This window comes from Lissotriton helveticus, chromosome 3_2 (genome assembly GCF_964261635.1).
Source record: "Lissotriton helveticus chromosome 3_2, aLisHel1.1, whole genome shotgun sequence".
Taxonomy (NCBI): Eukaryota; Metazoa; Chordata; class Amphibia; order Caudata; family Salamandridae; genus Lissotriton; species Lissotriton helveticus.
In genome coordinates, this window is record NC_136062.1 from 385,396,793 (window position 1) to 385,413,086 (window position 16,294).

The following is a 16,294-nucleotide window of genomic DNA, read 5'->3' on the forward strand; positions in this document are numbered from 1 at the left end:
AATAAGACATAGCTAAAATACAATACCATTAGCATAGCAAATGCTTTAATGTAAACAAAGGCGAGACCTATTGCATTTCCAATGCTTGTTATCTTTCCTGCAGCAGATAACTGTGCACTTCTGATTTCTAAAGACGTCTAATATGTATGAAGCAGGGCGCTTAGAAGGAAATGACAGAACTTTGGATTGCCAAGTAAGAATGGAATAAAATTCAGATGCCTTTCATTATGCGTGCTTAGCTGCAGTGCCAAGCACCTGGTACTCAATTGCATAAAAGTGCATCCAACTCATGCCCAGAGGCCATCCTACTAACAGAGATATTGAAATCAGTTTTTTAGACAACAATAGCCATTTCTCAAGGCAAAAACCGTATCCGGTTCCACCATTACATTAGTACCAGTGTCTGTCAGAGAAGAATGGTCTATAGTTCTCGATCACTTTGGAAGAGGCTGGGTCAGCCTAAGGAATGGCTGGCACACTTCTAGTTGCCATGGGAACAGAGTCTGCTGCTAAAACGTCATACAAACGAACAAATCTTTTTGTATCTCTACATTAAATTCTGTTGGATATCCCCGGAATAACAGATCATTAAACCTAGTACGTCCCTGTTTCTTCCATCCAACTGTTATCGAAGTATTATATAAAATAATGCTTAGCAGCAGCAGTCTGTCTGTCGCAGTTCATTACATTTTTCAATGGTCTGCCTCTGCTTCCCTTCTAATAATATAATAATAATTTCTTTGGCCAATTAGTTGATGGAACAATAATATAATAATAATAATAATTTCTTTATTTAGATATATAAAAACATATCTTTAAAATATTCTTCCAACACATTAAGTACAATTTTACAGATTGAAAAAGTAGAAAAAGCAAAATAAAATTTGGCCTTTCTTATCAGTGCTTACTGCGACGTATCAATTTAAAAATTAACACTCCCGGACAAAGCAGATGAAGTTAAAATACATATCATTCTACATAGTTATCAGCGGAGCCTTAGCCGTTTCCAATTTCTCTAAAATACTGTAAACTTGCTGAGATCGTTGATGGAACAAATAAAGTGTCTAGTGAACTAAAAAGGCTCTTTGTGAGGTTATAGAAGAGTTGGGGATACCGTTTTTCCACTTAGAAACTTCGGAAATTTTTAATTTCGTTTAAATAGTTCGCAAAAATTGAGACACTTAAGCTGTAGCTGAAGGAAGCAAATATAGGCTTGCAAAGTGGTACTTTCACAGCTAGGAAGGAGGTACCAGCAGGAGAATTATCCGAGATTTAACATTATCAGATTAATTTAAATTTTTTATCTGATCAGTCACAAGTTGTGTTCACTATACACTATAAAACACCAAGGGAACCTTTAATATGAAAATTTAGATTTTAAAACCGCTTCATAATTCGTATAGAGTAAGGCACCACCCATTGGAAAAGTGAGCAGGCGCTCAGGTAAGTTTGTTGCTCAGTTGAGTCCTGAATACTAAAGAGAGTCGATTTCATTCGTTAAATGCCACATTTAGCTGCACTTCCTTCACAAAGTATGATGCACAATCTTTTGCACCGTTAATGGACCAATCCCAGATCTTTAGCAATCCGCTTCATCCTTTTGATGGATCGACAAAGGTTGGTAATTCTGCTATCTCTGGAGACCAGAGAAAGCCCTATATATCCCAGAGGTTTAGGGTTTGTGCTCGAAGCGAGCTACTTGTATCCGTATTCGGGCACTTGCTTTGAGCACAGGCTTCAGCTTCATAACTCGATGCAGTAATATCTTGGCATGCAATACATTCCATAATCCCAGACGGTTGAATGAATAAATGAGGTACTGATTCTTATTGTTTGCAGAGAGGTTGCTTAGAAGTTGAGTATCTAAAGGAGCCAAAAACTCGAGTTATTTATTTGATGGATACATACTGTTCCCCCTGATGCTTTTCAAGCCACAAGTAAAAATTAAAAAAGGATGCAAGCCAGAGTAATACAGGTTTTAATAATGGTAAAGGAAGAAGGTAGCAGAAGATTACACTTAATAAACAAGCATTTACAATGCAATGGTTTCGCCTTTGGAAAAGTTAGAGCTATTGGCATTGTAAATGACAAACTTTGTATTTATGTGTTGGTTTTGTCATTTACATTGCCATTAGCTTAATCTCTCGTAATGTGAGACCTATTGTACCCTACGGACGAGCTCAGCAGACAGCAATTACTACCACACACACACACACCCCGAGCCACACACACCCCGAGCCACACACACACACACACCCAGAGACACACACACACACCCAGAGACACACACACACCCAGAGACACACACACACCCAGAGACACACACACACACACCCAGAGACACACACACACCCAGAGCCCCCCCCACACACACACCCACCCAGAGCCCCCCCACACACACCCACCCAGAGCCCCCCCCCACACACACACCCAGAGCCACACACACACACACCCACCCAGAGCCACACACACACACACCCACCCAGAGCCCCACACACACACACACCCACCCACCCAGAGCCTCACACACACACACACCCACCCAGAGCCCCACACGCACACACACACCCACCCAGAGCCCCACACACACCCACCCACCCAGAGCCCCACACACACACACCCACCCAGAGGCAGGGCAGCCCACATCTCACTTCTTGCTGTTTGAACAATATATTTGGGGACTAAGAGTGTATTGCTACGTTCTCCCTACCTCTCTTCACAGAAAAATCTAGGACTAACACAAAAACACACAAAATCTTTGACTCTGAGGAAAGGCAAGTAACCATATACATTGCTAATCCACGGTTTCTGAGGAAAAAGCAACGGCCAGCCACCCCGTTATTGTCATCTACCACGCACTGAAAAATACTTAGCCAACAATTGCTTTTCCATCAAAACCTGAACATGAATGAGACTTATAGGCAAAGACACAGAAACTCGATCCATAAAGAATGGAAGAATACCTTGGCTGGCACCATTTTCTTGCAGGAAAATCAGTGATTACACAGAGAATACAAGGGTGTGGAAATGCAGGAAGCTTTGGGTGGTGTGACCTATTTACAATCAAGGATAAGGGGGAAGGTAAGCACATTGTAGATGGTCCCTAAAACCTCAATTTGATCTACACACTGTGGGACAAATAGATGCTGCAATCCACATGCGAGGAAAAGACAGCCTGGTTTCTGACCTATCCACCAGACAACATTGCAGTTCACATTTTTTTTTCTATCAAAGGGCAGCGCAAATTTACATTGTCTGCTAGCTGCAGTTACATCATGCTGCTGGCTTCACGACAGCTTAGCCCAACAAGAGGCGCAAGTTTGGCAAACTGTATTTAAAACTTTGTTCTAAATGTCATACACTGCTTACTGCAAGGCACCGCATTAGGGAAAGGGGTACTACTTTTTATTAGCCTATGCAGAGCATGTGCTCTACTTTTAAACATCTAGGGGTATACCCAAATCACCCTACAACACCTGGGCTTCGAACATTCAAAATACAAACATGCTATCCTGTCGGGATCAATCGCATAATAAACGTTAGCCACAGTGAAATATTCAATTTGACGCGGGGTTGATGGGGCTGCCGGGATTCAGCTCTCCGTGGTTCGCAGGGACGGTGGCCGGGGGGTGGGGGGGTGGGGGGCAGTGTCGCGGGCGGCACACCAACGGGGGGTGGGGGGGGCGGGAACGAGCAAACGGACAGGAAGGGCCACATCACATGAGCAAACTGTGCACAGTGAAATGGTGCATGGGCAAACTGCTGATAGAAATGTGTGTGCTCTCTTTCATCCAAACACTTATTTTGACTCCTGGTGACATTTCTTTTTGATTAAAAGAACAGGAAAGTGTTTTATTCGCATATAAGGTCTATTCCAATCTTCCTTGTGCGAGCTTCAGTGTTTCACGTGCGCTGATTCTTTGGCAGCGGAAATAGGTGCATGAAGCATGGCTGTAAGTTTAGGAAAGCACCTGACAGACCCAAGTAGGATATCGATTCTTTCCATAGAGTTAAGCGTGTACACACATACATCAGAGGTTGTGCCCTAACGGTTAGAGCGGTCGACCTCAAAGCTAGGGGTTTGAAGCTCGGCAGGGACGCTCAACATCTTGTGATTCTGGGCAAATCACATAATCTCTCCGTGCCTAACAACGAATGAATGTGTCACTCTGTAATGCAACTGGTGCTCATGTAAAGCGCTCTGATAACTTCCGGGCTAGTTTGCGCTACATAAAACTCCTCCAAAACATATATATTCCGCAAGATGTGAAGAGAAGAAAGAGCTTTGCTATCCCTCCCGCTTATTTCGTGTTATTTTGACGGAAGAGTCGTGGAAGGCAGCGGCGGAAGGCTCCCACTGACCCACCATTGAGGTTTACAGTGTTTACCATTGCACACGTAGATGTGTATACGTTTGTTGCCACTTCACGGACGGTGGGGTAAATTGTCCCTCAGCTGAGATGGTTTCACCGTGTGACTGTGCAGTTCAGGACCCCCCCCCCCCTGAGCTGCACTGTGGTGTGTCTCTGTCTTCGTTAAGGGTGATTGGGCGGTGGGGCCGCATGGAGGCCTCTCCCGGTGGGCCCGTGAAAGAACCGCTGCCACTGTTCATTTCCTACGACTGGCACAGGGCACGGGTCACGGTTCAACGTGAAAACATGTATGTTCCAGAAAGTCCTCATTAGAGCTGTGGTACTATATCAGAACTAATTCGTTCATCTGACAGAAAGCCACGGCTACTTGACCCCTACCCCGAGGTGAACGCCCTGCTCCCTTATGGGAGATGCTGGCTGCGACCACCTCGCATTATGATACAGCGCGTTGATAGTTACGTATTTGTATTTAATGTGCCTCCTAGGTTCCCAGCTGTAGAGTGCATCTACTGACGTTCTTCCGGTGGGCGTGATTGTCAGGCATCGCTATTGGAACTACAGAACGTGTCAGTGACTGCCTTGCACACAAAGTGCCTTGAGAGTTGCAACCGTACGAGAGCTTTACTTTCTTTCCCTATGCGGTGAAGAAGGGTCGTGTAAGCAATGCTGGTGGGCTGCCTCTATTAGGCCATATTACTATGGTATGAAATAGTCATTATTTTTTCTGCATTAAAGGAATGGACAGCGGGAGGGGGGAGGGCGGGAAAGGAACGGCCAGCGGGAGGGGGGGGCGGGAAAGGAACGGCCAGCGGGAGGGGGGAGGGCGGGAAAGGAACGGCCAGCGGGAGGGAGGGGGGCGGGAAAGGAACGGCCAGCGGGAGGTGGGGGGGCGGGAAAGGAACCGACAGCGGGAGGGGGGACAGGAAAGGAACCACTCACCTGGACTTCCTCGGCCGGCGGTCGGCCGCCAAATGGCCCAAACAAACCTCGACGAGCCAAAAAAAAGCCCCGCCCACCGCTGCATGACGTGACCAAAAGAGAAAAATTCTCGGGAACGCCCCCGAATCTGGTCCGGCCTTGACGGACAGATCCGGCACCCAATGGCTAGCCTCCATTTATGGAGCTAGCCAATAGGAGCCGGGGGACGTTCCTAAAGTCCTTATTGTAATCAATGGATTTCGCCTGCGCCGAAAAGCTGCGCAGGGCGCAGCCTTCGGCAGGCGAAACCCAAAAAGGAGAAATCGACATAGATGATGGTCGCCACGTTTTACCATTCTTATATTTTGTGCTGAAGCTGAGGAAAAGTGAGGTTCCCAGATGGACGTAAAGTATTAAGATGGACAGTGTTCTCTCCCCCCCCACACACACACAAAAAGAGTCCTTATCTAAACACTGTTGAATTCTACGCACCATACTTTTTTCCTTCTTCTATCCAACCGGAGTTAATTCTGTGGTTATGTTTTGCCGTTGGAGGTTATTCTAGAGCTTTGCCTGGTTTTAAAAGTATCGTTTATAGTGTTTGTTATTGGAAGCTGAGGTTATATTACTTTTTTGCATGTTTATTTTGGCTCTGTGTGATTCATGAATTTTCAGATCAATGTGTTCCGCTCTTTCTCTTTTTGGTGCTGATAGAGCAAGCTCTGTGAGTGCTTTTCACTAGACTAGGGACCTTGGGTTCAGTTATGTGGGTAACACATGTTGTCCTATATATCTGGGGGAGGGTCTGTGCTGGTGCATCTAGTTTGGATGATTTGCCTCCTCCAAAAGTTGCTTGATGCATTGTAGTATTCAGTATCAGGGTTCCACCTGAGGGCAATCGCATGTTTTGCAAATCCAATATTGAGTAATTGATTTATTCATTCATTGAATTAGTGTTTGACCTTGTCATTAAGATCTGTGGGGAAATTGACCGGAATAGATATCAGAAATTCTGGTTGCCACTTGGCTTATGGTAGGTAGCAAGACAGAATATAATAAGCAGTTAAAAGGAGAGGGCACCATGAATAGGCATCTTAGAGAGATGGATCACAACATAAATGTAGAGCGAAGTACGAGGGGACTTGTCACAATCAAAACTTTCAAACAGATGGCGAAACCTCTTGACTTTGATTTGAATGACGATTGTCTGGGAAGTAACCATGAGGGCAGATTAAGGGAATGACTGTGAAATAGAGTGCTGTAAATGAGCACATGGGCAGCAGGAATGATTTAATGACTGAAGTATTGTTTCATAAAATATGCATGCTGAAAAAAACTAGAAAAGAAAGAGGTTTTTGTCAATTTATAGTGTATGTAGGTTCTCTGTGTAGGACTATCACCTATTTCTTTCCAGCAAGCGGAAGTGTTTGGGGTAGCTTCAAAAACTAGCTATGTCCTAAACTTAAGTGAGTGGTCCGACAGGTGCATATTTCTTCCTTGATGTTCCTTTTCTCTCTGCACGGAAATGCCCAAATGACTATTACATGAGCTTATTTGTCATTGCAAAGAAAACTAACTTGAACTTCATTTCATGCTTGTGTTTATAGCTGCAGCTATGTTAACCGGAGATTGAATCAACTCTCTGCCCATGAGCCACTGTGGAAAAGGTTCTGCAAGAAGTATTGGCTTTTGTCTGAGTAAGTATATATTTCTTTATCACTGTGATTTTGCTCTGAATTTTTAGTTAATGGCTTGTGTTTAGTAGGGGTGTCCAACTATGAATTCGTTAAAAAGTTTTGCTTCTCTATTTGGAAAAGTTTGAAAACAAATAGCCAGTGAAAATCCTGGAAGAAAAATCCAAACCGTACCTTTTCCCCTGAGGTATTAGCTCATAACATTCTTGAAAAGGAAGAAATCTATATATGTAGGAAAGAGTTGAGTGCTGAAGACCTTGCAGCTTCATGGTACAAACATATTACATTTTTCCCCCGGGCCTTAAATCATCATTTAGAAGACAGTAGAAGTAACGTCATCATTTAGATGACAGTGAATTAGAAGACATCCAGGCGTTTAGTCTGTCCTCTATATTTATCATCACGATTTAGAGTGCAGGGAAGACAGCATTCTGGTGGCTGCAGAGCCACCAGTGGCGTTACCTCGGTTAATTCCCTCATAGCAAAACCAACCCCAGTGGAAATAGTATCCTTTCTGTTTGGAATCCCCCTGTAAACCATGACATTGCTGTACAGAAAATGCAACCCAAGCAGTGGGAGAGAGCTGCACGTGTGGGACATTAGGCATGTGCTTTCTAAACATGGACATGTTCGTCTTCAGGAATTACATGTGATGACCGGTTGATCATTCCAGCATGGCAAGGTGAAACTGCTGTCATGGATCATTTCCCCCAGAGCTGCTCCTTGCATGTGTGCAGAAGCCATGTCTGGGGGAAAATATCTGCGTTGACATAAGTGAAGTTTAAATGTGGCCGTCCAAGCGCCACTGGCACTGCAGCGATGCAGCCTAAGTCATTTAAGAATATTGTCAGCCATCTAATTCTAAGTTAGGCCCTTAGTAATCTTCACTGTAGGAACAGCATGACACAAGGCTTGCTTTTGGCATTACAGTGTCCGGTGTTCAAAAGTGTTTATTTTTAAGGCATGATGGTTGACTGAGATAAAGGACCTTTGGAGGTTATGCTACAACTCATGAAGTTTTGAGTCTTAGCTAGTGAGGAGTTTTGAGTAGCTGGCCTGGTATGATGTTGACTAATGTAAGTGTGCTTCTGGCCAGTCCAGAGAACCCTTATTGTGATTTAAGAGGTCTTAGACAACATTAGAAAGCTCTTTAAGTGGTAGCTGTGGAGAGCAGCCGTCAGGCTTAGTCCAGAAGGAGTGTAAAGCAGCTTTTTTTTTAACAGAATGCAATCTTATAGTGTAGATTAAATGAAAAAGAACACCACACAAAGTAGTTATAAAAATATGTATTTATTATATATTGCCCTCTCACACATCGAAATATCTTCTAACAGAGATATGCACAATGCACACAATACTTTAGCAAACTAACACAGTAAATAGCACGAGGAGATCAGAGGGGACCAAACCATATTCTAAGAAAGTGGTATAATTCCCACAACTGGAGTCAAGATGGTGTCGAGAGGATGTAGAAGTGCTGGGAACCCATTAAACCACCCAAGGTAAGTAGATAGGGAGCCAGCAGAGTATGTGTGTAGTGTGAGTACACAACAGCGTGCGCCGTACAACTCTACGTGTAAGTCGCGTTTGGATATTTAAAGATAAAGCACCCTACCTAGTGGACCCTGAAGAACCCCTGTGGAAGACAGAAGGTTGGAGAGCCACCCTACCCGTGGATACCCTAGTACCTACGTTACCTACACCAGGGAAGCTGAGTGCATAAGTGTAAAGTGGTGTAGGAAACCGCCTTTGAACTCAATGGAGGAAAGTGGCGCTGCTGGAAGAGGAGAAAGTGTCCAGTGGAACCCGAAGATGGATTCTTTATGTCAGGTACCTGCAAGCAGAGGGGACAGTCAATGCCACTCAGGAGCGACCAGGAGACTTGTCAGATGAATGTCCTCCGATGTTGGATGTTGCAGGATGGATGAGGATGACATTGACTCTGCAGCTGTAAGGAGCATGCGACGCTGAGGGTGACCTGGAGCCGTCCACAAGCTGTCCCACGAAGGATGTCGAGTGCTGAGGGGTCGGTGTTCGGCGGGAGCACCAACAAGCCTTGGCAAAGGCAAGCCACGCAGGAATCAAAGAAGGAGCAATGTCGGGACCAGCAAGATCCAGGGGACTCACCAAAGGCACGGGAGTCAGGGCAGGCCCAAGCAAACAGGGGAGCCCAAGAGAGGCAAAGGTGACCCTCAAATGGACCCACAGGCTGGAGGCACAGGATTCGCTAGAGGACCTGTAGCAGCTCACCAGAAGATGCAGGACACTATGCACACGAAGCAGTGTGGCTGAAGATACTGGTCACAGGAGATGCTCGAGGTTGGGGCTACTTGGAGTGGAAAATCTTCTTGGAAAGAAGTCGACAAGCCTCTGCAACTCCAAGTTGACACGGTACACAGGATTCAGTTATTGCAGCCCTCACGAGGAATACTTGGAAAGAGGACAGAGCAGGCCTCGGGAGCTGTGGAAAACTACCACCTGTGTTGCAGAGCCGTCCACAGGAGCTCAGGATCAGCGGACCGGTCGACTGAGTTGCGGTGCCTGCGAATACAGGGTAGTGATGCCTTCACTCGAAGGGAGATTTCTTCAAGTGTCTTTGATGCTTCATAGGCCTCGGAAGGTTCCTGTATGATGCACAGGCAGAGATGATGCAGCAGACTGGAAGGTAGACTGTCTGGCCCAGACAAAGCCCAGCGTGCCCAGGCGGTCGAAGTGCAGTAGTGTCTGATCTGAATCTTATCACAGGACGAATCGAGCGACCCACAACCAGGCAAGCCCTTAAGTACCCTAGGGAAAGAGTTGGGAAGATTTAGGGGACCCTGCCAGGGGACGGTCTGGACAGGGGGGAGGTTACTCCCATGTCCTTTGTCTAGTTTTTTGCCAGGGTGGGAGCCATCGGCTCCCAGGAGCGGTTTGAATTGGACTATGCACAGGGACACCAAATGTGCACCTTGTGCAGACTAAGTGGCGCTCGGAACCACACCCACCCCATCCCAATACACTAAATCCTGTCTGGGAGGTGGTCACACCTTCCTGTGACAGGATGCCTATCGTTCTGCCTTTCCCTGCTCGAGCTTGGCTCTGCTGCAGGAGGGCAGAATTTTGTCTCTTGTCGGCTGCAACCATTTTGTGCTGTGTCAAGAAGGCTGGTACCAGGAACACTGCGAGCCTAATGGAGGGCTCTTCCAGTGCTTAGAATCATACCTCCGACACCGTTTACGGTGTGTGGGTATGATACCAACACGTTTGATACCAAACATGATAGGATTTGTTGCAGCCGTTTTTGAGATTGTCATTGTGTAATTATGCGGTGCTGATCTATATAGTATGTAGCTGCTTTACTGACAACCCGGGAGAATGGACTCCGCAGGCTGCAGTGGTGTCCTACTCATGCAAGGGCACTCTCTCATTTAGAACCAAGTACCCTGCCTTCAGGATTGCAAAGGCCTGCTAGAGGGGTGACTTATAGGTTTTAAGTGCAGTGACCCTAGATATGGGAATTGATATAGTTAGTAAGTGGTGTTAGCACTAACTTACACAAGCTGCAATGGTGGCCTGTCGTTCAATTTTGAATGGTCTCTCATGGGCAGCATAATACATGGGAGACTTCGGGTTTACCTATACCCTGGGTACCTTAGTACCATATACTAGGGCCTGATGAGGGTACCCAAGTATCCAATCTGGGATGTACCGAAGTACAGAACACAACAGTTTAGGGAGAAAGCAGATAGATAGACTGGGGTCCTGATTAGCAGGATCCCAGTCAGATTAGTCAAATAAAGATTAGCACCAGGCAAAACGTGGGGTTAACCATAGAAGTAGATCCTACTTTCCTACAGGAGTCACCAAAGGGTGAGCAAATAAATATGGTGCATTTTTCTATACTTGTGAAGCAGCATTACTCTGAGTGATAAAAAAAAAAAAAGAAATAGCACGCCATTCGCTAATTTTTTTTTCCCCTCCCTCTTTTAAACTTACTTAGTCACTTGATACTTCTGAGTTAAGAGAGTGGCAGTATTTTATCTCCTTACTTTTCAAAGTAGAAAGTCCATTATAAATAAATATAAATATATTTTAATACACAGTGAATGTTTGTATGAGAACTATGTTTTCATCTAGTGATGGATATAGGAAATAAAATGCTTGTGGGTGGAGTACCCTGAGGCTGCTTGCCTGGCAGCACTCGAAGTCTGCTAAGTTCCTTCCAGGGATAGCAGCACCTCTACAGACGCTAATGCAGTTTAGATCTAGGTTTGGAGTGGAGAGATAATGCTAATTACAACTAGGTTGACTGTTTTTAGAGGTAGACAGCTGAACGGCCGCAAATGTGTTTCATCTAACACGCGCCTGCTCCTAATATTGTGTTTTAGATGGCACAGAATGGATATTTAAAAGGTGGGATAAACACAGATAGTGGCAGAATGTCTCCCTATTATAAAGAAGGAAATTGTTGACCGATGCATACCAGGTGGGATGCTAGGAAGGTTTGTAAGACTTGGTGACTTGTCTTAGTCTAGCAGCATGGAATTTACTGCATGGGCCCCAAAGAGATGCTCCTCCAGCATTTACAACGATAGTCTGCTGAATCACATCGCGTAGTTGAGAAACTGAACGAGAAGTGTGTGGCCCTGCCTTATGAGTTGTACGGTGTACAGCCACTAGAAGCAGAATTGCGTGATCCACATAACAGGACGGCATCGCAGCAAGGACAATTTCATTGATATTTCAAGGTCAGTTTAGTGTTTGAGGGCCCCTTAGCTCCAGCTTTATGGGTGGTAATAAGTGGTTTTGTGTGTCATCTGCTGTAATTCAGCCTAAAACAGTTCAGACGTCCCACATCTGTAGAACCTATCATAGAAACTCGGTCGGTTTACCACCCAAAATCCTTTAAGAGTTGTTGGTTCCTGTTGAGCAAAGTCTGTATTCCAGTTTACTGTTAAATGGGAATTGATAATAAGTACCTGGAGTGTGCAGTCAATTCGAGAGTTTTTAGTCCACTAGGCAAAACTTAACTGAGCTCCCAAATTTCAGTCCAACCCTCACTGGACAGTCCCTGGGATGCCAACTTTTAGGCGCTCATATGTCAAGAACAGACAGTCGTGGTCAATATTTTTGGTTCACTCGTGCCTTTACGGTGCAACCAGTACTAGCTAGGAGCTGTACGTATGTGTTTGCGATCAACTACAGTATTAAACAATAAACACTATAAATATACCCCTTGTTCACCACAACCTACCCAGGTCACTTCACCCTAGCTGGCCACAGGTAGCTAGTCCTATATTAAGACAGGCGCTACAGGTTTCAGCTCATATTCTAATTTAAATAGAGCTTACTATGTGTGAGACTCCATTAGGGAGGTTCAACAAACAGCAGGGATCCAAATGAAATAGGTCTGAAAGCGAAACATTGTGAGTTTTCATAGTTTAGAACCTATTTTCTGACATGCGTAGGTGTAAGAGATCACAGCCCTTATGAACAAGTCCTGCCAGCTCTTTTTCTTATCTCAGTGGTCCATTATAGCACTTATTCAAGCTAGCGGTCCCTCTTATAATGTGGTCACATAAGGAAAAACTTTAATAAAGATGTCCCTACTTCCACCTTATTGGACGTCTTTTTTTCTTTTTTTCTTGAGCTTTTGTGATTTAAAGAGCACTATGGGAGTTTTTCAGTTCACTGACTGTGCCTTCCATTGTACTTCTACCAATATGATCATAAATGGGGGCATTGATTACAGAAATTGAGAGGGTACATGCTGAAGCATTTTTTTTTAAATGTATTTATTTATTTTGAGGGTTTTATATAGCGCTGCTGGACCCTGGAGTATCAGAGCGTTTTACAACAGAGGTAGAACAACAAAATATAGGATAACAATAGGTGCAAAATTAGCAACGTGATACAGTATTGCAATACGTCATTTAAAAGGGGGGAATAAAAGGAAGGTAAACTTACAAAAAGGCAAAAACAGTTAAAAGGGATATAAAGTTGCATTCAGAATGGAAGGGGGGATAAGAGAGGAGAGAAGAGTGGACAAGCTCAGTGACAGTATTGTTATATACCCCAATATTTGTTGTGGAGAAGTGCTTTGAGTTCACTTTTGAAAAGGGAGTAAGAGGGGATGCAGCGAAGGTCCTTGGGGAGAGAGTTCCAAATGGTAGGAGCATTACCAGAGAATGCGCCTGATTGGGTTTTTTGACATTTAAGTCTGGGTGGGATCAAGAGGAGGGAGTTGGTGCTTCTCAGGGACCTGGAGCAACCTGCTTTTTTTAGTTTGGTTGCAAGGTAGGAGGGGGTGTTTTGGTGAAGAGCTTTGTGGGTGATCCAAGCGGTTTTGTAAGCGGATCTTCCTTCAATTGGGAGCCAGTTAAGATTTTTGAGGACGGGGGATATGTGGTCAAATCTTTTGCAGTCAGAGATAAGTCGTGCAGCTAGATTGAGGACAGATTTAATCGGAGCAAGATGGGTTTTAGGAGAGCCGGTAAGCGTGGCCTTACCATAGTCAATCCTGGAGAGGACAAGCGATTGGACAACGATTTTGAAATCATCGGCTGGAATGAAAGGTTTGATTTTCTTGAGGTGGTGAAGGGTGAAAAGAGCACTTTTGGCTGTGTTTTTAATGTGGGGGATGAGATTGAGATTCTGGTCGATGCTGATGCCTAAGGATTTAACAGAATTAGAGGTGGAGAGGGAGCAATTGAGAGCTTTGATATCGTCGATCCAGATTTGGATGGGAAGGGTATTGTTTTTGGGGGTGAAAAGAATGAGTTCAGTTTTTTTAGGGTTCAATTTGAGATGGTTGAGATGGAACCAGGCTTGTACTCTAGTCAGGGTGTCATTGAGGTGAAGGATGTCATTGTGGGATTTAATCTTGTAGTATAGTTGGGTATCGTCAGCGTAGAGGTGGTAACTTATTTTAGCTTGTTTGAGAATGAGGGTGAGTGGTTCCATGAAAAGGTTGAAAAGGGTTGGGGATAGGATAGAGCCTGGGGTTTAGAAAGGAAGTGGCTAAGCTTGATTTGCTGAGATCTGTTTTGAAGGAATGAGCAGAACCATTTATGTACAGTGCCTTCCAAGCCAAATCGAGCTTTGAGAGTGTTGAGAAGGGTGGGATGATGTACAGTATCAAATGCCACCGATAGGTCAAGGAGTATTAGCAGTGAGGATTCACCTTTGTCAAGGGAGCGATGAATGTCGTCTGTGATGTTTAACATTGCAGTCTCTGTACTACAGCCTTTTCTAAATCCGGATTGAAAAACAACAAGGAGATTGAAGGCGAGGATATGGTTCTCTAGTTGAGATAGGACACATTTTTCCAGGGCTTTAGAGAGGAAAGGAAGGTTAGAGATAGGGCGTAAGTTGTTAAGGTCATTTGGGTCGGCAGAGGTGTTTTTCAGGATGGGAGAGATTTGGCCAAGCTGAAGGGAGGCCGGGACGCAACCAGTGGCAAGGGAGGAATTGATGATATTGGTCCACATAGGGGCAATGGTAGATTTGAGGTCTTGGACCAAATGGGCGGGAAGAGGATCCTTGGAGTGGGAGGAAGGTTTGAGTTTGGTGATGATGTTAATGATTGATGACTCTGAAACTGGACAAAATTCACTCCATGAAGCATTGTTTTTGGCTGTGGGTTCATTAGGAGGGGGGTGTGGATGAGCGGGGGTAGGAAGGGTTATAGAAGGGTCGAGAAGAGTGGGAAGACTGGACGAGAGTGACTTAGGAGTGTTAGGGAGGGTGTGTTGTATGTAGGAGGGTTGGAGTGATGGGGGGAGAGAGGAGAAGGAAAGTTCGATCTTATTGACTTTGTTAACAAGCATTTACAATGCAACGGTTTCGCCTTTGGAAAAGTTAGAGCGATTGGCAATGTAAAGGACAATGCCATTTATTTATCTGTTTTCAAAACCAACACAAATACAAATGTTGTCATTTACAATGCCAATAGCTCAAACTTTTCCAAAGGCGAAACCGTTGCATTGTAAATGCTTGTTAAGGTTATGGCGCTATTGTAAAGCACTCGGACACCTTTGGTCAATGTCCGCGCTATATAAAACTGCAATGAATGAGAGTGACCAGATGTCCCATATTTCACGAGGCCGTATTGGTTTTCAGAAGCTTGCTACGGTGATTTTAGCAACTTCAAGTACAGATCTTATTATTTTAAAAGAGGGAGGGAGCATTTGACTTCCACGGGTGTGGCTCTAGTATGGAACGTAGGTCATCTCTTAAAACAGACTGCATCAGCCCATTTAAAGCAGTACAGGAACGGCTCTGGTGGATCCTCGGTTAATGATCCCACCAAAGGAATAAGGTCCTGTCATAGGTAAACTTGTTTGAAAATTAGTAGTGCGCATGCACACACCGATTGTACGGGAGGAGTAGAAGTAAAAGTAGGCGATTATTTTAGAGTGACGTTTGAGCGTACAAGACTAATAAAGAGATACCTACGCACGGTTAAATTCCTATTTAAAAAAAAAAAAAAAATAGGAGTCTACTTTCGGGTGGATCCTGAGTTTCAAGATCTAGTCATCCTCTTTCCACATTACCAGGATACCCCAACGCCCCGTAAACAAATTGATTCTCCCTTTCTATAGCCAGGATGAGAGGTCAATGCTATCTATCTCTCATACAGTAAAGATTCCTCCCTCTCAACATCCCCAAACACCACCACCGAGCCTCCTAATACGGGAGGGATTGTGCAATGCGTTAAGAGTTAGGGGCATTTGTATTTTTAGGGTGTATCCGAAAAACTAGGGCCCTTACCTGCTGCTAACACCAACGGGAATACGACCAGCAACTTCATAGCTGCCTGCGAAATGGATTGCTCGGCTCTTCAAGACAGACTCAAACTATACGCAAAGCCCTCTGTTCCCTTCGTTACCGGAGCTCTGGGCCGCAGTGCAGGAAGTCAGCTGACCAGCTTCCACACCGTGCAATTTATCAACAAGCACCTACGAGGACACAGGGGGCGGGAGAGGACACGGACGGCGGTGGGAGGAGCAGGTTCTTTGCGGAGACCACGTGGAGGCATGGGATGACCACATTGTAATATGGCCTATGTTTCTAGACGATTTACTTGGGGTATGAAAGGGTTCAGTAAAATCTAGACTTTGCTTCACAGTACACAATTGCCACTGCATACGGCATATACGGTTACCATAGCTTTACCTTGAAAGACCCCATTTCTCACTCCTCTTTTTATCATAGAGAACCATAACTCTATATCCATTGCTGCGCAGATGACACTATATGCAGCAGTTTTACGCATTAAGTAATCACATAAAACGTAGTTCCTTTGCAAAGTTTAATCCACTTCAA

The 16,294-nt window shown here is 44.7% G+C and overlaps 1 protein-coding gene across 2 annotated transcripts in view; it reads left to right on the forward strand.

The window, feature by feature from the left end:
• The window catches only part of FBXO3 (F-box protein 3), a 138,748-nt gene that overhangs the window by 44,479 nt on the left and 77,975 nt on the right, over window positions 1–16,294 (forward strand). For both annotated transcript variants that reach the window (XM_078684269.1, XM_078684270.1), the window contains exon 2: window positions 6,899–6,988. In XM_078684269.1, the coding sequence (XP_078540395.1) occupies window positions 6,899–6,988 (90 nt within the window). The remainder of the gene's footprint in view (window positions 1–6,898; window positions 6,989–16,294) is intronic.